The 22045-nt window shown below is 42.8% G+C and overlaps 1 protein-coding gene across 1 annotated transcript in view; it reads left to right on the top strand.

Moving 5' to 3' along the window:
- Window positions 1-22045, top strand: part of LOC107303056 (KAT8 regulatory NSL complex subunit 1-like) — a 36292-nt gene that overhangs the window by 8814 nt on the left and 5433 nt on the right. The window contains exons 5-8 of the mRNA XM_015832244.1: window positions 2320-2505; window positions 4837-4991; window positions 9394-9515; window positions 11467-11524. Of these exons, the coding sequence (XP_015687730.1) occupies window positions 2320-2505; window positions 4837-4991; window positions 9394-9515; window positions 11467-11524 (521 nt within the window). The remainder of the gene's footprint in view (window positions 1-2319; window positions 2506-4836; window positions 4992-9393; window positions 9516-11466; window positions 11525-22045) is intronic.

Genomic DNA, 22045 nt, shown 5'->3' with positions numbered 1-22045 from the left:
TAAACAACAATTGGGCATCTCTCCCCCCCCTCCTTTCCCCTGCCCTCATCCTGTTTCTCTCTTCCATATGTGAGGTTGTTAATGAGTGTTCTGCCCTCGTCTGGATGATTTGATATGTGACTGGAAATTTCCAGATGACGTAATAACATCATAACAACCTTGGTGAAAAGGATGTTAATCAGGTCTTTAAAACAGCTAAGATAGCGCCATCTGGGGCTCTTAAGAGAAAGCTGCTGCTCTCAAGCATTTGATCAGGGAAAAAAGGCTGTCTTGGCAGGTCACGATGCTGTTTTGGCGCAGTCAGATGTTGGCTAGCAGTAAGACAGAGGAAAAGTTAACTGAATAATCAATTGGATGGTGTGGTCAGATGGAAAAATTGCTCATTTTTCTTCAACAATGCTCTTCTCTCTTCGGTATGCATGCACATAGGTAGCATTATTTTACTGCTACAGGGCAGCCTTCTTAGGTTATATGCCTTTTCCCTCATTTGTATTTTATTAGCATGTGACTAGAGTAAAGGCAGGAGATTTGCTTGGCACATTGATTTGAATTTTTCTGCTGAAGGTATTTTACTTTTCGGCTTTTGGGCCTATTATCCAGGCTGTTTTTTTATTAATATCTGAATTCATCCTCTTTCATCAGCTGTTTCTCATATCCAACTACCTTTTCTATCTTAAACCCTGCTCCTAGTTTTATTTACTTGTGTATTGCCCATTTATGGAATATTCTGGGCAGGTACCTTATTTTCCAAACCAAATGGGTGCAACTATTTCTATACTGTGACTATCCTTGATTTTGAACTACTATGCAGAAGTGCACTCTAAACATGGTAGGCAATGGTAGGGTGAAAACTTAAAATGGATTTTGTTTCATCTACATTTGCAATAAGTAAACATTAAATATGATTACGGCCTAGGCATATACTATAGCATTTTCTCCATGTTAAAAACCACTGTTTGCTATACAGTTTGAAAATCTACAGGAAATGGTCAGAATGCTTTTGTTTGAGGGTTATGTTCGCATAGGATATGGCCTTGTATCCTTCAGTTGTGTATATGTTCTAAACAAGGGTATACATTTTGCTTTTAACTAGGTGTCTGTGTGTACACTTCATACATTGTCATGCTTTCTTTTACTTGTTGAAGGGTGCCTACATATTTACCATACATTTTCTAGTACCTTGTCTTTCAAGTTGCCTGCACCACCCCTAGCCCCATTTCTCTAGATCATAGGTAATGTTTGTGGTTTCTATCCATGTTCATGATTGGTCCATTTCACACATATAGAAAATTACCAAACAAAAAGGGAACTGCCAGTGACAAATTATTTGGAAGTATGTTCAGGTTGCTACTGGATAGACTATAGGACTGTGTGTGTTAGGTGAAAATAAAAGATCTCGTTTTGGATAGATGATGAATCAATGTTGTATTTGAGAAGTGATCAAATTCTTCATGTATGTGGAAAAGCTTTTTTAACTCAGTGTTTCCTCAAAGACATAAATTCATCTTCAAAATTTTATTGTAAGGCATACTTGCTGTCATCTAAGTTATTTAGGAATATCCTAGTTTTAATTTAAGGTGAACTCAATATTTACTTTAAGAAAGAAATCTTATTTTGGATTTTAACAAAATATTTTAATTGCATGCAAGTTAAATGAAACTTGAGATAGAAATCTACAACTTTTGAATTTTTTCCAGAGAAGCTGTTTCAGTTGGAGTTAGCTGCTGCTGCTGCCACTGTTGTTAGGTCTCTACAAACAAAACTGTTGTTCCCTAACTGGAGGCAGAGCATGCTTAAAGAGAAGGACTATTTTTCCTTTCTCTATTTTTTATTCTTTCAGTCCCTATGGGAAATCCCTTTAAGCAGTTTATAAATAAAAAGAACAAAAAATAAAACTAAGAAAGACCAATATTTTATAAAATATTTGACAGCATCGAAATTAATACAAGAATCCAATGCCTATTTTTTGTGCCTATCCAAAAAAAGGGGGGGCATGTCTACCAGATGTATTGTTGCTGAAGGCTTATGTTAGCTCAGAATTCCAATTGACTCAAGAAATCTGGAGGGCACGATGTTAGTGTAACTGCAGTTGAGCCATTACAGTGAAAATAAAGAACTCCATAAATATTGCTTTTCCCCCCCTCCAAATGGATGTAATTTTGATCCATGTTGCTATAAATCTCCAAATTTAGGTTTAGATAGATTTGGTGAGGAACTTTGTTCTGCATTCAGAATAGGCCATCTTTATTCTGAATAATGTCCGATAATTGACTTTTTTGGGGTTTGTGTTTGTGTATGTGTGTATTTATTTTTCTGCAGATGTACAAGTAAGCTTACACCTTCAGGGCATGTTGAAATCCCACTTGCAGAACAAGCCCTGTGAGAAAATCAAACCTCCCAAAAAGTTCGTGTTGAAGCACCGATCCACCGGGCCTGTCAGCAGCCTGTCTGACTCAATGCGCAAAGACCGTCACAAGCTGGTTAATACCTTTTTAGCAGCAGCCAGTAAGTGCCTTCATTGATTTTAATCTTGAATTGGCAGGAATTATCTGTTTGTTCCTTCAGAGTCATCTATGTATATGGCTTAAAGTCAACCAGGGTTCCACTTTGAAATGTGATTAATGCTAGTACCCAGCCTGGAAAAGGAAGTAATAAATAAGAGACTGCCTCTGAGAATACATTGAGTATTTGGGCCTCCCATAATAATAGTACACAAACTCTGGCTTTACAGCAGGGCTTCCAGGATTACAGGCAGCCTAGAGGCCCAGCTCTACTTTCTCCCTTTGGAAATATAATTTCTGGTAGTATGTCCTCTTTTAGTAGTAATTTAATTTAAGAAGAAAAAAGGTGAATTAGTTAAAGAAGAGAAGCTTGTATTTATGCTTCTAAAAATTCATTTGTACAAATAATAATTAAGCAGTGAAGAAAACAAACTAGGCAAGAACCAATGGCCTACAATGGTTATTGAAGTGAAACTTCAGCTCTTGTTCCCATTCTGATTTTTGCAGTGCCTATGTGAGTTAATGTTAAGGAGAACTTAATTTCATATTTGTTGAAAAGAAAAATCTAGCATGAATAACTGAAGGAATTAAACATGTAACTCTTTTTGAAGGATTATGTTACATAGAGAGGAAGAATAAAAGTAATATTTAATATTAAAGACATAAGGGTGTCCCTTATTCTGAGCCAGGTCTTTGCTCTATCTAGCCTAGAGTTTTGTGTATTCTGGCTTGAAAACACTACTTCTGTTTACAACCTTTTTTATCTGGAGATGCCAAAGTTTGACCTATGACTCTGAGCATACAAAGCATGAGTTTTGCTATTGAGTTTACCAACCTCCCCTCCCTTTCCCTTTTCTTACAAAATAGAAGCAGATTAAGTTTCTGAAATGTGATGTTGTAGACTGTTTGACCAGGAAACACTTTTCAAGGAATTTAGAATTTGTATTGGAGCATGAGGGAGCTGATTATTTAGTGTTGGCTACTGCTATGGGGAAACCATGATGTGTAAAACGCAGTCATTCTTGAACATTTCGTGGTTATGATATGTGTTGTTCTGGAACTGAAAACAATTAAACATGGATTGTGTGTTCCTAAATAAGCAAGAGAAAATATATTTGCGTGCACACACATACACATTTATTCCTACTTTGTGAGTGGATTGTTTTGAGCATCAGGAACACTGTACAGCAGGGGTCCCCAGCCCCCAGTCCTTGGACCAGTACCAGGTCGCAGCATGCCAGCAACCAGGCCGCACAAACAAGTAAAGCCCCATCTGCGAGATGCAGACAGCATACAAAACCACGTACCCTTCGGTCCACAGAAAAACCTCTCTCCAGGGGAACCGGTCCCTGGTGCCCAAAAGGTTGGGGACCTCTCCTGTACAGTATATAATCGATAAACTGCCATGGTAGGTAATACTTAAAATAAAGCAAAAGACAGATCCTGCTGCTCTTGATTTTTGAGATAGTTCTGCAGTGGTCAAGTAGCACCATCTGTAATTGCCTCTTGACTCTCTTTAGAGAATACATTTGACACAAACATGTAGGCCAGAATGGAAGCCAGCATGTTAGAAGCCTTGGCAGGGCTGGGTGCAACTCAAAAGTTCTGTACTATAACAGTCCTCGTTAACAGATGGATAGACAGACAGATGGATGGATTTTTACTACAACCACTAAATTAATATGGTTGTCACCTGAGGGCAGTTGCTGCCAGTGACTCTTTTATGTTGTTCTGGCAATCATGTTTGTATGGCTCCTAGGTCCTGCCTAGGTTGGGTCCTGAAAGACAGGAAAGAGAGGTGAAAGCAGGGCATTTTCATGGCTCTCTTTCTGTTCCACTCCTCAGCTTGCTCACATCATAAAATCGAGCCAGACAAGGCACACAGGCAGCTCTTAAACGATGTGAGGGCTGCTCCCAAGGCCGAGAGAGCGCCAGAGCGCTCACTTACCCTGACGGCAGTTCATGAAAGAAAGCGATTGCGGGACAGCTCCTCCAAGAGAAGTGAAGGTAGGCTGGCCCCAGCCAGGTCTGTCCGGGGGGAGCTTGGGCTCTGCGTTCTGCTCCCCATCTCCCTTTCGAGATGGTCACTTTCTGTTTCTGGGGAATTAAAAGGGGCAACGAGTGGTGTTACCTGCCATGGTCTCTCTTGTGTGCTTTTAACAACTTCTTCCTCTAGAGAAGCAGTCCAGCCAGAGGAAGTTTCACTCCCTTAAGTGTGCTCTGGTTCTTCTATGTCAATTGTTTGAGGCCTGTCTGGTGTAATGCTTGTGGGTGTAATACAGGCATTCTCACTCATTGTTCTCTTCCTTATTTCTTCTCTTTCTTGCTTGCATAGTGTTGAAGCATCATGCAGAGATAGGAGGGCCAAGTTATTTGTCAAGTGCTATGGCCTCCACGGCTCACAGTTCCTTCATGAGGCAACTCTCCACTTCCTCTGAAAATTCCATCCCTCCTGTCACCACAAGCTCCCTGGGAAGTTCCAGTGCAACTGTAAGTACTTTGGATGGGGATGTGGGGTTATCTGACAGTAGCAAGTGACTTAGAGTTTGATTTCTTCAGTGCTTTGGGATGCAGTGTGTTGCATGACCCCAGTCATTCCAGGTTTCAAGGTGCTTGAGAGCTAACCTTGACTTAGAATTAAAATTAGGGTAAGGAGATATGACTTGAACAGAAGGATATGCATATGTGCTCTTTTGTTTCAATTATAGAGTATGGGACACAAACGACTGTATCAAAGGTACAGTGAAAAAGGTGATTTTTAGCTTTCATGATCATCAATCTTAACAATTGGATTTAGATATAGTGTCCCAGACTGTAGTAGAGGAAGAAAAAGTGAAGAAAAGCAGGCTTCAGAAGTTGGGGAGCAATATATTCTGGGTTTGGGAACAAGGAAGTCGTGAATCATAGTGCAGAATGGGTGAGAGAGTGGGGGTAAGAAGTGGCAGTTAGAAATGAAATGTATCTGCAGTTTCATGCATGGAAGGGGAACTTTATGGCTTTTCAGTCCAGCTGAATTGAAACTTGCTAGTTTTTTGTGTTTTGACCCAGACAATTGAAAAGGACCTTACAAAAGAAGTAGGGTAAAATTGGTGTACCTCCTCCTCCCTCTATAGCTTGCTCTCCCTCCCCTATCTCAGTCTTCCCATGGCTTGCTTTGCCTTAGCTTTCAAACTTATCCTACATATACGTCCACCTTCTGTAACCAACCTGTGCCATCTTATTCCTTACTTTCTTCTGTATACTTTTAGCTGTTGCCTCATGTTACCATCTCCTTTTCCCCCTTTCCCATTCTCCCCATTGCAGAACATCTCTGCTTGGAAAATGCATGGTTTGGACACAAGAGTAAAACCGCATATTCTAACCCTGGCACAACTGCCCAGAACTTCTCGTCCTGTGTATGGAATAGCCTGTACATAGGGTGATTGGTGTATGAGATTGTGTGCCCAGACTCTAGAAAAGCACACTAATGGATAGTTAATTTTGTCTGAAGCATTGCTAGTGATAGGTAGGCTTCATTTGGCAGGATTTGGTTCCAGACTTGTCAAGCATTTAGAAAATGCTTTTGGGGAGCCCTCTTGTGATTTATTTTCTTAGCATTTGGACACTAACAGCACTCTACAAGGTCACTGTGTTTTGGGTCACTAGTCCCATATTCATACCCCTTCCTTATGCCAAGCAAGTTTATTTGCTTGAAATATTTATTTTATTTTATTTATTAAGTTTATATGCTGCCTGTCTTTTAATGTAATTGAGCATCTCAAGCTGTTTAGCCCATATTAGATAAAAGTGGAATTTCAATGACATCGCTAGAGGAGATGTTCAAAATAGCATTCTAATTCTTACTTGGAGAAATCTTTGGTTGGACACAATCAGGATCATTTTAGCTAGGGCAGGATAGTAGCTAAGTCAGGAATTGCACATTTAGCTATAAAAGTGCAACTACCACATTAATTTTCCTGTATAGAGTGGTTATTGAAAGAATAAAATTAAGAAAAAGATATATATTTCTTTAAATTCCTGTACAAAAGCTGGATGTCAGTCTAAGAAGCAATCATGATTTCCCTATTCAAATTTGAGTTGAATAGAAAATGCCATTTCACAAACTGTTTGAATTGAAATTGTTAATTCATTTCATTCAACCTGGAAAGGCCAAACAACATGCGTTAACATGGTCATGATGGAACACGATCAGTCAACCAGTTCCATTCATAAGAAGGGGGTCCTACAATTAAAAGTAATAAGATAAATTAATCTAGTTGAATGTTTTATTTGTTGGGCAGATGAGAGCAGAAAGAAAGAAGAAAAGTGTTCAATAAAGACATGTACAATCCAAATATATTGGAATGTTATGGCTCAAGGATGTTGGAAGTTGTGGACCAGGTTAAATTCTCTGTATGATTTTGGTCTGCATTTTCCATTAACCGTACAAGTAGCTATGTTTTTATTGGTTATGATGGAATTTCAGTTACATATTTTTGTGTCTTTCTGCACATAGAGCAATCATTACAAAGTCACTACAAAGTGACAAGGTTTTTTTTTAAATCATATTAAGCATTGTTAAAACCATTATTAAACTAACACAATTTAGAAAAGGACTGAATTTAGAAGGTGGTTTTGATCCGTTTTCTGAAAACAGAAAGAATGAGAACTTACCAAGGTTCTTCAGAGACCGTGCTCCAAAGCTTGGAAACAAGGCCATCTCTCAGGTATCTAGGAGACACATCAGAAAGTGAAGGTATCTCTAACAGAACCTCTTCTGCTGATTTATGATTTAACCAACTGGTCCATCAGATAGTGAGGGTCTTAAGCCATTCAGGATTTTAAAGATAAAAACCAAACCTAAAATTGTAGTCTGTAAGATAGTGCCAGTGGTCAGGTTTTTCAAAATTTGCACAATACTGTTATTGTTTACCAATTAGCAATCTAGTTTTTGCACTTTATACCAGTTGAAACCTCCATACAGTCCTCAAGAGTAAAACTATATAGAAGACATTGCAGTATAAACAAGAAGTAGATAATTATTGTTAGATCTTGCCATCTCAGATACAGCCTCTTCTGCATTAGATGTGATTGCTTGACCATATTCCTTATCACTCATGCCATCTGAAAATCCAGAGATAATTGGAGGTGTCAAGGAGCCCTTCCAAATGCTGGTCATCCTCTTTTACTTAGAAGGTAATCCCATCCAGAATGATGAATAATGTAAAGAAAAACTTACCATCACTGACCGCTTCTGCCACAGACCCAGCATGGGACCAATATGGGAAAAGCTGAGTATAAATACCTAAATATGTTCATGAATAACTTTAATGTCACCAATTTAGACAAAGGGAAATAAAAGGGTCTTCCCTTCCATTTCCTTTTTGGTTTGTGTTATTATGATACTTACGGAATCTCACACACTTTGGTCTCCATATCAGTACCTCTGTATGAGTTTGCAAGCAAGAACTGGATCACGAAATTTGCATCTCTGTTTTGAGTAGCTCCTGCTGGTTGATACTTCATTGAACCCCTCAGGTACCTAAATAATACTAGGTCCATTAATGCAGGACAGGGGCCTTGTGCTAGCCAATCAGTGGCAAGATGTGTATGTGTGTAACAATCCTATTTTCCAACATTAGCAGCTGAAGTGAGGCTGTTGGGTCTGTGTGTATCTGTGTAGCGGTGCTCTTGACTAATTGCTTGTCTCAACTTATGATTAAAGTGCAGTTTTAACAGCAATAGATGCATGTGCTTGGTTTTTATTCTCTTTATTCATACTGGGGGGAAAAGAGGACACTGAGACAATGGTAAATCGTAAGCAGTTTTTGTAAACATTTATTGGTAGTATTGTCTGTGGTATATTTCATGTCTGGTTTCCTCTACTTCAAGGTTTCCCAAGTTGGCCACCATTTTAAAAGTTTGAAATGTAATAAGGTTAGTTTCAAATTTCCCCAAGTAAGCTATTTTTTTTCTAAATGCCTCTTAGTAAGTTATAATCTTTCTTCTAAGCTTGTTGACACTAAAAAAAGTTCCAAGTATTTAAAGCAGTAAAGAAGATAGCCTGATTATGAAATTTAGTGGAAAATGCAATAAAAATGAAGTAATGAATAACTGTCTTAAATGGATATCATAATTTGGTATAAATTGCTATGTCAACAGAGCAGAGGCTTGAGAATCTCCTTAAGATAGTGTTTCCCGACTGTAGCAGCTTGAAGATGTGTGGGCTTCAATTCCCAGAATTCCCCAGCCAACATTGCTGGCTGGGAAATTCTGGGAGTTGGAATCCAACTTCAAGCTATCAAGATTGAGAAACATTTCATTAAGGAATGTGTGTAGAACCCTATTCACTATAAAACAGCCAAAAGGAAAAATTAGATCTGTCACAATATGGCGCCCACTGAGCCAGAGATGGTCAAAGAAGTATTCATGAAGAGTGTGGTAGAATCTTAGGCAAAAATCAGCAGCCTCAAGCACTTGTTTTTAATTTTATATTGGTGGGGTTACGTATGCAGAGTATGTATGAATGCTAGAACTAGCAATATAAGGCACATTTTAGCCATTTTTAGGAAAATGGGCTGTCATTTTCCTAAGGCTTTCCAATGAATTAATATATGTTTTACAAACTGGTGGCACTATACAATGGGTAGTGTAGCTTTACTTTAGTTCTAGTTACAAGGTTGCTTAATTTGGAATTTACATCAGGATATCTTCTGTTTTCCATTAGTAGTTGGTTCCCTGGAATATTTAAGCAAATTAGAACTTCTATAAATCCACTTCCATTGTATTTTAATCACTGGATTAATAGACCAGAACATTTGTCCTTTCTTTCTGCTATAGATTAGTTTTCAAATTGTTCCCTCTTCATAACCCTTGCCTCATTTTCACTGTTGTTTTCTGTATTGTTTTGCAGCAGCTGCCAAGAAGGAGAAGAGGGGAAAGCTCTTTTGATATTAACAACATTGTCATACCAATGTCTGTTGCTGCCACAACCAGGGTAGAAAAACTTCAGTACAAAGAAATTCTTACACCAAGGTATGTTCAGAGGTTTAGTTAGCATCTTAAACTTCTACAATCTTCTTGTTTATCCAAACCAGTTGAATGGCATAATATCTCTTTTTTGAGTCTCTGTAGAAAATTATTGGGAACTACTTGATAAATGTTCCACCGCATTAAAAGAACAAGCAATTAGAATCTTGCTTTTTCCATTCCACAGAACATCTGAATGAAGCTTGTAGGCCACCAGTGGTTTTTAGACTACAGAAAACCTCTCATAGATATAAGGATCCATGTATGCATGAACCTCTGAGCCCCAAGATATTGCTGATCTATATTTTTCAACTACTAGTATGCCCAATGTAAAGGATACTTGAAACAAGTTAAATAGTATCGAGAAAACTACCATCGCTCCCTCAATAGTCTAGAAACAGAACAATTCTCTTAAAATTGGGTTAAACATTTTGCTAAATAAGTTACAGAACAGATGTCTAATCAAATTTGAGAGGGTCAAGGATTTTCCAGGAAAGGGAAATGTAGTTCCTTACACTGGCCTCCTTACAAAATTTTGTTTTTCCATTACAGAAGTCATATTTCTACCGAGAGTGAAATTGCATGAGATGTAGTAGTTTGATCTAAAATATTTTATTTATTGTAGATTTTAGATTATTATAGATGGAAATGAGAAATGCTGGGTGTTAGCTGTGGCCTTGATAGAACTTCTTTGTTACATGCACTCCTTGACTTATGACTGTAATTGAACCCACAATTTTGGCTGTGAGTCATGACAATTGTAAAGTGGGTCACATGACCAGACCCGATTTTGCTACCCCTCCCCCAGTGGTTCTAAAGTGTTTGCCACCATCATTAAGCAGAATGAACCCATTTTTTGCTATGGGTAGGGTTTTTTTCCTGTAGACCAGAAGTAAAATACATGTTTCCAGCAAAAACATTATAAATCACAGTCATGTGACTGCAGGGCCATGGTTCTGTACTTTTCTAGAAAGATCATAGCTCATCATGCTTTTAATTTAAAAGATCCAATACTTTGGTCACCAATTTAAATGCTCTCTATTGTTGGTTAGAAATTAGAAGAAGAATTCTAGAGCAAGGGTGTGATAATCATGGAAAGTGAATTTGAAATATTTCCCACTCCTTCATTTTTTGTGTTTTTTCATGTTGTCATGGCAACAGTAGTCTCTTTTAGTGGCTCTATAATGTTACATAGTGGAGATGAATAGCTAGCTATCTCTGGCTCTATCCCTTGGATCTGTTTCATCATCCTCACCCATCCACTCCAACAGTGTGCCGTTAGAAGTGAAAGAGTTCCAGTTGATCCTTGCAAAAGCAATATATGTTTGTTATTATTATTGCAATTAATATAATATGTTATATAGAGATTAGAAACAGGCATTTTCCCTCAATAATGCTCATGTAGTCTCCAAATAAAGTGATTTTTTTAAAATGGCAAATCTCACAAACAGATTTTGCAATGGGTGATTGGAGTCACAGCCTAGTACAGAGACCAGAAGGCATGAGTTGGTATGAGCTGGTTTGTCTGATTTGAAATTATGCTACTGCATGTTAAAAGGACAGTTTGAGATATGACTGCTAAGAATATTTGTGAGATCTCTAACAAAGATGCTTGAAGCTTATTTGCTTTACCTGGAGTGGGGAAAGAGTTAGAAAGGTGTGCTTGAAAATCAAGGGCAATTTTTGTGATACAGAGGTTTAGAAGGGACAATAGTCTGAAATGCCATCATAAGAGTCAGGCTCCACCATAGCTCTGACTTTCTCAAGAAAGGTTTAAGATCAATCTTCAGCTTAAGTTGAGTTCTTGAGTTGCTTTGATCGTCAGTGAAAATCTCTCCATAAGTTCCATGGAGGAAAAGCCAAAGGCAAAAGTAGCAGAATTCCCTTTGCTGTTGTAGCCAGGTGATAATGAGTTTATTTACCCTACTGACTCTTCTTTTTTGACCAATTGTTGCAGCTGGCGTGTTGTGGATATTGGTGCTATGAAGGTGAATCCAGATGAAGACAGTGAAGAGGTAATTGTAATGGCTTTCCTTGGTTGTCTGTGCTTAATTTCCATGTGTGGGATTCTGTGCAGATTCTGATGCTATATATTATATTGGCATATGTTGACTTCCAGGTGTGTGTGTGTGTGTGTGTGTGTGTGTGTGTGTAAGGAGATGGCAAAACCTGGCACATGAGTGACACTTTCCATTCTAAAATGACCATGTGATCAACACATATTGACTTTTTCCAAGGAAGAACTCTTTGAAGAGGTCCAAAGCCATTCCTTGGCCATCTTGAGTGGCTGTTAAAAACAAATGGAAGTATCTGCCCACAGAGCATTTTTGGAGGGCAAAATAGAATTAAAATTCACAGTGAGTGCTGTTACTACTAAGAAACTAAAATTGGAGTGCCAATTGATTTCGCTAGTCATAGACTTCCCCACCCTAGCAAGCACTAATTGTGTTGAACTGCCATTCCCAGCCAGTATTACTGATTGTGCCTAAATATCCTTGGAAGGTGCTAGCTCAGGCTGGGAGAAGATTGTCTTGTGAAAGTTTGTTATCAATTTGATTAACTGAAGGCTACCCAATTCCCTCTGGGAGACTTACACTATTTTTTTTAAAAAAAGTAAGCAAAAAGAGGTATATGTCCAGTCACAACTATTTAATTGGGGTCAACAATCACCTTATTCCAAAGCCTGAGGAAAGATCTCTGTTTTAAAGACTTTCTAATGGGATGCTGTGCCAGACAGGAACCGTGATAGAGAGGTCATATTTCCTGGGTTCTTCTGGACAGCATTATATCCATATCAGTTCTGCCTGATATTACTGGATACGCAGCTATCATGGAAGAGAGGCAGTCATTCAAATAAACTAGCCTTATGTCAGTAAAAGCTTTACTGATAGTCCTTGAGTTATGACTATTCATTCAGCAACTGTTTGAAGTTAACAGCGGCACTAAATGAATGAATGAATTTACACCCTGTCTCTGAAGTTATGACTGTTACAATGGCCCCTTAGTTATATGGTGAAAATTTGGGCGTTGCAGGGGCCCTTCAACTATCCCCTGCCTGTCCTTTTGGCAGCCCGGCATTCATCAGCAGGAGTGCAGGGGGTAGAGGCTAGGGTCCAGCACTTTTGACCAGTTGCCCCCAGGCTGCTATTTTAGTCCCAGCACCACTGAGAAATGTTGCCTCAAAACTCCCAAGTGCTACAAAGCAAAATAGCCAACCTGCACTCCGCAGGCCCTGCTGCGCCCAGTTGAACTTAGCTGTCTTCCATTGCTGACCAGATGTGCCCAGCCTTGCTCCATATCAGGCTACTGCTGGCTGTTCCAGTCCTTTTGTTGAGGCCACTTGTATTGTTCTTAGATCAGTATGCCCCATTCTCACAATCCTTCAGAAGGCCTCTGAAGCTTTCTCAAAGTAGAGTGCATTACTGGTAGTCTTTGACATAACAACAGTTTGTTTAGTGACCTTTCAAAGTTGCAACATCATTGAAAAAAAGAGACGTATGACTGTTTTTCACAGTTACGACCTTTGCAGCATCCCCATGATCATGTGATCAAATTTCAGAAGCTTGGCAACTGGTTCATATTTATGACAGTTGGCATGTCCAAAAGTCATCTGATCACTTTTTGCGACCTTCTGACAAGGAAAGTCAGTGGGGAAGCCAGATTCATTTAACAACCATGTTACTAACTTAATAACTGCAGTGACTCATTCAACAATTATGGCAAGAAAGGTCATCAAATGGAGCAAAACTCATTTAACAAATGTCTCACTTAACAACAGAAATTTTATTGTTGTAAGTTGAGGACTACCTGTATTAGAACAGCACAAACAGCCTTGGGGGGAAAAGGCCTGGAATGCCCAACAGCTGCATCACAGAGAGCCAGATCACATTCTACCTCCTGTGCAGCAAGAGGAAGGTGAATAAGGTCATTCGGGCATGGCAGGGTCGGGAATGCTAGTCGGCAGAGACTTTGTGTTGTGTCATTCGGGTGGCTGGCTGTGGCACAAAACCTGAGGCATCACTCTTGTGACTGTGCTGTGGCTGAAGTTGAGGCCTGGGGGTAGTTGAAGTCCTTGGGTCTCTCTTAACGCCCTTTTGCTGCCGTTGAGTGCCTAACAATGGTGAGATTCAGTGAACGACAATCTGGAGTGCTAGGTGATGTGGTCGTCTGATGTTTTGCCTAATAACCACATTGCTTAACTATCCCAGTTACCAGGAATAGATAATAACCAGTGCCTTGACTTGTGCTTGGAAGCTCACTGACAACCAGTGCAACTCTCAGAGCAGGGGTTTTTCCAGTTAGTAATGCACTAGAGAGATTCATTTAGTGATAACCATTTCTCCAGCATGAGGGATGGATAATCCACATGATTGGTTTCCTGAAGTCCCTTGTACCCAATAAGACTTAAGTCTGAGATAGCCACGCCTCCTGCCTGGCCGCACATGCCCAGTTCCGACTTAGTCTTCTACCCAGAGAAGGCGTGTTGTTTCTTCTCTCCAGACTTCAGGTTTTATTTAACTATTTTTCCCTATTGGTGGATATTTCTCCCTTTCCCTCAAATCCTCAATTATTTTGTTTGTTCCCCCATACCTTCTGATCCTTTCCTCCGCTTTAATTCCCCCGTCTCCCTTATCTAAGGAATTGGAAGGGGGTTTATTAGTTTTAGTGGATCTTGCCTTCCCAGAGGCTGCTAGGCTACATTGCAGCGTCCGGGAACTGGGGGTTGTGGAGTCTTTTCTCCGCTCGCCCCAGTTGATCGGCAGGTCTCCGCGGAGGCTAGAGGATTGCAAAACAGCCAAGGAGAGCTTTCTCGCTCTCTGGCTGCTGCCGGTTTTGGTGCTGGTTCGGCGCGATCGTTTTGGGGGTGCGCGGAGCTGCCGCTTAAGCCCCAAGCTGCGCGGATCGCCCTAGCCTTTGGAGGAGGTTTCTCTCGATCGCGTGGCCTTTTTAGCATTCTCTGCTTGTACGCGATCGTTTTGGGGGGAGCGTGGGACTGCGCCACAGCCCAAACTGCGCAGATCGCCCTAGTCTTCTGGCAGAAAGGAAAAAAGTTCATTCTCTTTCGTTTTCAGCAGCCTCATCGCAAAGCCACGTGGCTGGGGCCGCCATTTTAAATTGAGGCCTGCATTGCAGGGCAGCTCCACGTGGCCGCCATCCGCCATCTTGTATGGTGGCCTGCACTGCAGGGCTGGCGCGGGACAGCAGTTTGGTCCCCACGTGACTGGCGGTCGCCATTTTGCATCATATTTAACATTCTGGTGAATTTGGTGGCTCGTTTAGTTCCCCCCCCCTTGTTTTTTGGGGAGGGCAGAACCAAGAGAATTAATACCCCCTGCGGTTCCCAGCCATATCTATCTGACATTGCCTCTGGCAATATAGATTTTTACTCCCTTCTTAGAGTAATCACCTTGTCTCTCATTGGGAGTGGGCCTCAATTATATTCTGGGCCTTGATTCTAGCCTGTTTTGTTATTGACCCACCCTCAGATTTTGTGCTGAAGGGTCTCAGGCCTAATCCTTGTTTTTGGATTGATCACCAGATTAATATTTCAGCCTTCATCAATCCCACCCTCAGTCTTGTGCTGAAGGGATAGAGGCTGTTTTTCTCCTTGGCAGGGGGGCCGCTTTGGTTCCGTCCAGCCTTTGCTACCTGGTTATCCCACCCTCAGACTTGCGCTGCAGGGATTCAGGTTTCTTTGCAAGGAGTTCATACTGGTTTTCCAGTCCTTTGGTTCTTTTTACTTGATACAACCCATCTTCAGTATTGGGCTGAGAGATTTCAGGACACACTATCCCTGATTGAATCTCAGGGGCGTTTTCACTGGTTCTCATCTGTCTATTCAACACTATTTTATCTTTTGCTACCCTTTCAGTCTCACCTGTAGATCACGTGTAATGGCGGAGGAGTCACAGCCCGATCTCGTTCTGGCACCTACCAGTCCTCCTGCTAAGCGGAGGCGCAAATCATCAAAGACTGAGGTAGCGGACAGGCTCAGGGCCAAGGCAAAAGCTGTCTCCAGTAAGGCTCCATCCAAAAGGGCTGAAAAAGAGGCCGCCAGGAGACATCAGGCTCTAGAGAGGCAGATATCCAGGGCTCAAAAAGCTGCGTTGCCACAGCAGGTACCGGTTGTTCCTGAACCTCCAGGGGCTTCTCCTTTCAGCCCCCAGGTCACCACAATTGCACAGGTACACAGACCATTGTCTCCGGACGGTGGCTCCCACTCTTTAATGGATAACCCCATGGCGTCCAATCCAAATCCGACATGGGGAATTCCTCAGCCTACCCCTCCCCCTCCTCCGACCACGTTCACGCCCATGGCCGCTGGTCTCCGTTCTGAGCAGCCACAGACACTTGCTCCAGAACAATTACAATCTATGCTCACGCAGGTGTTGGGTTGTCTTTCTTCTTTACAGAAATCTCAACATTCCACACCCTCACAACGTAAATCTCCCACACCGGATTACGCTTGTTCCGTTCCTTCTGAACATTCCTCACTGAGCGGAGAATATTATTCCGATATTGAGGAATCACAAGGAGCAGTCTTATCAGAAGATGAAGATGATTCTCAGGAATCATCTCCTTTTGTAGGGCTCTTTAATCCCACCCTGTTCAAAACTATTCTGACCAAAGCCTCAGCTTCATGCCAGATAGAGCCAGAACCTGAACCAGAACCCACCCCTTCCACCAGTCAGACTTCAAATCCTGTGTTCGCTGAGCGCACGATTACTCAAAAACACATTCCCTGTCCCCCTATTTTTACCAATACGGTTAAAAAACAGTGGACTAATCTGGGTATCTCTCCGGCTCCTGGGTCCTCTGACAAGAAGTTGTTCAGCGTAGCTCCATCCCTGACCAACCTCTTGGAGGTTCCCTCTGTTGACACTTCCCTCACTCCCATCTTTTCCAACACCACGATTGCTGGGGACATGGCGGAGGCATTAAAACCAGAGGACAGAAAATCAGAGTACTCCCTCAGGAGGGCGCATCAGGCGTCAGGGTGGGCGATAAAGGCCTCCACGTCGTCCTCATTTTTCTCTCGTTCCTCTGTCACTTGGCTCCAGGAGCTTCAAAAATTAATTCCTCTGGATCAGGTTCGCGCACATCAAACATTGGGGAAAGTGTTAGCGGCTATTGAGTACACAGCAGATGCTACGCTGCATGCCGCCAGTTTTTCAGCCAGAGCAATAGCAGCCAATATTTCGACCAGGCGCTTACTTTGGCTGAAGCAATGGAAGGCGGATTTAAAATCCAAGAGTCGTTTGTCCACCACTCCTTACTCTGGTGGAAAACTATTTGCAGACGCCCTGGAGCCATACCTTGTAGAGAATAAGGACAAAAAGAAGGTATTGGCTCATCAGGGCAGGAGATCAGATAGAAAGCCTACCCCCTTTTATTGCCGACAGGGATTCAGGGGCAACAACCAGGGCTCTACCTGGTCACAACCAGCACGTCCCTTTACCCCAAAATCGGACCGACAGGCGGAACGTTTTGGGACCAAACCCAGGCAACTACAACAGCAGTCTAAGCGGCCCTTTCGAGGTGCGGGGGGCCGTCCCTATCGGAGGAATAAGTGACTCCGGGGAAGGTCCCCCCATAGGAGGTCGCCTATCCCTGTTCTCTCGAACCTGGGAGGACACTACTACAGACACCTGGGTTTTGTCCACAGTTCTTCAGGGACTAACCTTAGAGTTTTTCGCAAAACCAGCAAACCGCTTCATCTCTTGCCCAACCCCTTCAAACCCGTCAAAACGGGCTCTCATGAAGGAAGCCATTACCCACCTTCTCACAATACGGGCAATAGAACCGGTTTCTCCCGATCAACGGGGAAGAGGATTTTATTCAATCCTATTCATAGTTCCAAAAGCCTCGGGAGGATGGAGGGCCATTCTGGACCTAAAACGCCTAAACTCTTATCTAATATACAAAAAATTCAAAATGCAAACACTCCAATCTATTCTGGCCAGCATAAGGAAGAACGACCTCCTTACGTCCATCGACCTCAAGGAGGCGTATCTTCACATTCCAATTTTTCAATCACATCGCAGATTTCTCAGATTCTGTTACGGATCTTATCATTATCAATACAGAGCACTTCCGTTTGGCCTTTCATCCGCCCCGAGGGTATTCACAAAGATTCTATCGGTCCTGGCAGCTCACCTCAGACTGGAGTCCATACGGATCCAGTGTTATCTGGACGACATCCTCATACAATCAGGGTCGGTCCAGGCGGCGCAGTCAGAAGTAACCCGCACAATAGAGGTACTCCAGGACCATGGATTCTTGGTGAATTTCCCCAAAAGTCAACTGGTTCCACCCACACGACTTCTTCATCTTGGAGCAGTAATAGATACGACCCAATGCATGGTCTATCTTTCACCAGATCGCATAGCCAGTCTCAGGGCTCTTGTCCAACAGGTACAACGCACCAGGTCAGTCTCACTCCTCACTCTTTCCCAGCTCTTAGGCAAGATGATCTCTTGCATCGCCATCGTGCCTTGGTCCAGACTTCATTCGAGAGCCCTGCAATGGTTCCTCCTTCCTTTTCAGAGGAAGAAGTTAACATCCTCCAACATATTAGTGCGGTTGACCCCCCCTAGTAGCACGTTCCCTCCTGTGGTGGCGTTCTCGAGCAATCAACAAAGGCTCGAAGTTCAGGGAACAGTCACAGATAGTACTCACCACGGACGCCAGTCTCTTTGGCTGTGGGGCTCACCTCCAGTCTCAGATAGCCCAAGGGAGATGGTCAAAGGAGGATCTGGCACACAACATAAATTGGCTGGAGCTCCGGGCAATTTATCTGGCGTTGCGTCACTTCAAGCACAAGGTGAGAGGCCAACACATACTTGTCCTCACGGACAACATTGCGGCCAAGGCTCATGTGAACCGCCAAGGGGGCACCCGATCAAGCGCTCTGATGACAGAGGCCACACTGCTCTGTTCTTGGGCAGAGGCCAATGTATTATCGATAAGGGCGGATCACATTTCGGGGGAGATCAACCAACAGGCAGACGCTCTCAGCAGAGCGACGGTGGATCATTCAGAATGGCGTCTGGATCCAGACCTGTTCCTAGCCATATCTCGCAGGGTGGGACACCCAGTTCTCGACTTGTTCGCCTCGGAAAAGAACTCCCAACTTCCAAGGTTTTTCTCCCGCTTTCAGTCCCCAGGGGCGGAGGGAGTGGATGCCTTACGCATCCCGTGGCCCCGGGGCCCTCTTTACGCTTTTCCTCCGCTTCCTATTCTTCCAGCAGTCATCCGCAAAATTCTGCGGGAGCGGGCGGAGGTCGTTCTCATAGCCCCTCATTGGCCGAGACGCCCGTGGTTTGCAGATCTCATGAGCCTATCTGTAGCCACCCCGTGGCGGATACCTCCAGACCGGATAGCACTCACTCAGGGGGCGCTCCGCCATCCAGATCCTCAATGGCTACAGTTAACCGTATGGCGATTGAGTGGAGACGCTTGACTACGGAGGCTTATTCTCCGAGGGTCATTGATATCATCCAGGGTCTAGGCGTCCCTCAACAAATAGAGTTTATGACTCTACTTGGAGGAGTTTTACATCTTGGATGTCCAAGCATCAGGTACAGTTCTCATCTCTCACTGTACCTTAGGTCCTACAGTTTTTGCTGGACGGGATGGACAAAGGGCTGTCTCCTAGTACTCTTAGGAGACAGGTGGCGGCTTTAGCCACGGTTCTTTACGACGACGCTTCCTCTCTTGCTCACCACCCTATGATTCGTTCCTTTCTTAAAGGAGCAGCTAATATAAAGCCCCCAACGGTTCATCGCTATCCTTCCTGGGATTTGTCAAAAGTTTTACAGGCCCTTACCGGGTCACCCTTTGAACCTATTCGCTCATGCGATCTCAATCTGTTATCCATGAAGGTGGCTTTTCTGGTGGCAGTGACATCTGCCAGACGCATTTCCGAATTGGCTGCTCTTTCGGTGAGGGAGGATCTTTGTTTGTTTCGCCCTGACTGTGTAATTTTACGCTTGGATCCCACATTTGTTCCTAAGGTGAATTCCTTGTTTCACCGATCACAGGAAGTGGTGTTGCCAAGTTTTTGTCCTCGTCCATCTAGTGACTTGGATCGCAGATGGCACACTTTAGATGTTCGCAGAGCACTTCGCATTTATATTAAGAGGACATCTTCTTTCCGTAGATCGGAGGCTCTCTTCGTGTCATTCGCTCCGACCTCAATGGGTCTCAAGGTCTCTTCTACCACCATCGCTAGATGGATAAAGGCTTGTATTGCTAGAGCATATCAATCACAATCATTGGCTGTGCCGTCACGTATCACAGCTCACTCTACTCGCAGCGCGGCCACTTCTGCTGCCTGGGCTACTCAGGCGCCTATCGGCGACATCTGCCGGGCGGCGACCTGGTCGTCCCCTTCGCCATTTATCCGTCATTATAAAATAGTTTTGCTTCTGCTGATGCTGCTTTTGGCCGTCGTGTATTACAGCGGGTAGTTTCTTCTCCTGCATCACGTGCCCCGTCTGTTAACCCTCCCTAGGGACAGGCGAGCTTTGGTATGTCCCAATCATGTGTATTATCCATCCCTCATGCTGGAGAAGGGGCGTTGGTCTTACCTGAATGCCATTTCTCAGCATGATGATGGATAATCCACCCCCGCCCCTTTTTTCTTTTCATGGGTTCATGGGCACGGTGATAGGAGTCTGGAGAACAACACGCCTGACTTTGTCTGTTGCTTCGCCTCCGTCGGAACTGGGCATGTGCGGCCAGGCAGGAGGCGTGGCTATCTCAGACTTAGTCTTATTGGGTACAAGGGACTTCAGGAAACCAATCATGTAGATTATCCATCATCATGCTGAGAAATGACGTTCAGGTAAGACCAACGCCCCTTCTGTGGAATCTGACAAGTCATTTGGATATATATACAGCTTGCCACTCCTGTATTTAATAGCCAAAAAAAAAGTCCAAGTGAGATTTCATGCCAGTTTTCTTAGAAAGGACACATCAAAGATCATCTTGAAAGCCCAATATCTGAGGCAACATTCCTAATGCCCAGGTTTTCCTTGCACCCAGCAAATAATGCTTGACAATAGGGAGGGAAAGGCAGGGAGACCCTGGGATTTTTATTTATTTAGCTTGGAGAAAGTGGTTTAGTTCTTGAAAAGTATTACCAGAAGAGAGTTGTGTGGACTGAGGCATGCAACCAGGCATACTATATTTGTAAGTTGCAAAAGCAGGATTGTGGCATCAGCATAATTCTGTGTTTGCTCATGTTAGCTGTCTCTCCACTAAGGCCAGAGTTGAGAGAGAGGAGTAACTTTCAAAGGAAAAGGCAACAAGCTGTTACTTGTTATGCATTAACAAGAATAAAAGAGCTGTCTAATTAATGTTACATCTCACCATGCTTTTAAATGAAAATCTCATTCTTTGCTACATCCTGTTTTATAGGTATTAGTAGGTTCCTAGGCAACACCTAACTAGCTCTCAGTAACTATCTCAAGGTGGGAGGCAGCCTCACACTTGGAAGGGGAAATCTTTTTTATTTAGAGTAGAGCCCAGCAGCATTTTTATATTCTCCAGGCTGATGGATCAGAGACACTAGGAGCCATTAGCTTTGTTTATACAAACCCAGACAAGTTGAGATCACTATATATCAATGATTCCTTACTTGTGTTAAGCAGTGAAGAGATCTGCTTTCTTTTTCCTTGCCCACCCCCTCGTCACAGGCAATTTTTCTACTCCAATTAATGAGCAAACATATGAAATTCCTGCATCAGTTACCCCTGGAAGGATTTTTCAGCCTGCTACTGAGCTGTATCTAAGTGGCTAAATGAGGAAGATTGACAGACCCAAGTTTTGGAACTTTAGTACGTTTAAGGCTAGGTTAGTATTGTCCATTGGAGATTCCTGCTTATTGTATTAGAGAACAAAGACCCTCCATGTTCCAGCAAATTGAAATATATGAGGAAGACTATTCTTAAGAGTTGGTTTGTGATCTGCTCTTCTGTGGAAAGTTCTGCTCTAGATCATGATGGCATGAAAGTAATCAGCATTTTCATGTGAAGGTTCTGTTCTCCCACAGAAGAGTTTGTAATATGCCTTGATATCAGGAAGCTGATTCAGTTGTCTTTTTGCACTATTACATAATTAAATGGGTCTTCTCTGTTGAATCCTGGTCCAACATTTCTTAGAGAAGACATAGACATTTTATGGCCTCCGGGCCACATCAGTTCTTCAGCTGTCCCCTGTGCGGGCCATGTGAGGCAATTGGAAATTAGAAATCAAATGTAGATAAGCATACTGCAGAGGACAGAAGAAGAAGCCAAGTTGGGTCCAGCACTACACAGTTGCTGTGTGCTCCTTCAGTCAGCTGTTGGCTTCAGGAGGATGAGGGGAGAAAGTGTTTTCTACTTCTGTGCAACACTCACCCCTCACCTGCAGGAGCCTGAGGATTGAGATGATGAATTTTGAGGACATCAAATCAGGTTACATTGGTTCGGCCTTCCACAACAGTTCATTTTTCATGTGGCCCCTTAAGAAGATTAATTACCCACCCCTGA

This window comes from Protobothrops mucrosquamatus, unplaced genomic scaffold (genome assembly GCF_001527695.2).
Source record: "Protobothrops mucrosquamatus isolate PMUCROS unplaced genomic scaffold, P.Mucros_1.0 scaffold1, whole genome shotgun sequence".
NCBI lineage: Eukaryota > Metazoa > Chordata > Lepidosauria > Squamata > Viperidae > Protobothrops > Protobothrops mucrosquamatus.
This window is presented reverse-complemented; position numbering and strand designations above follow the sequence as displayed.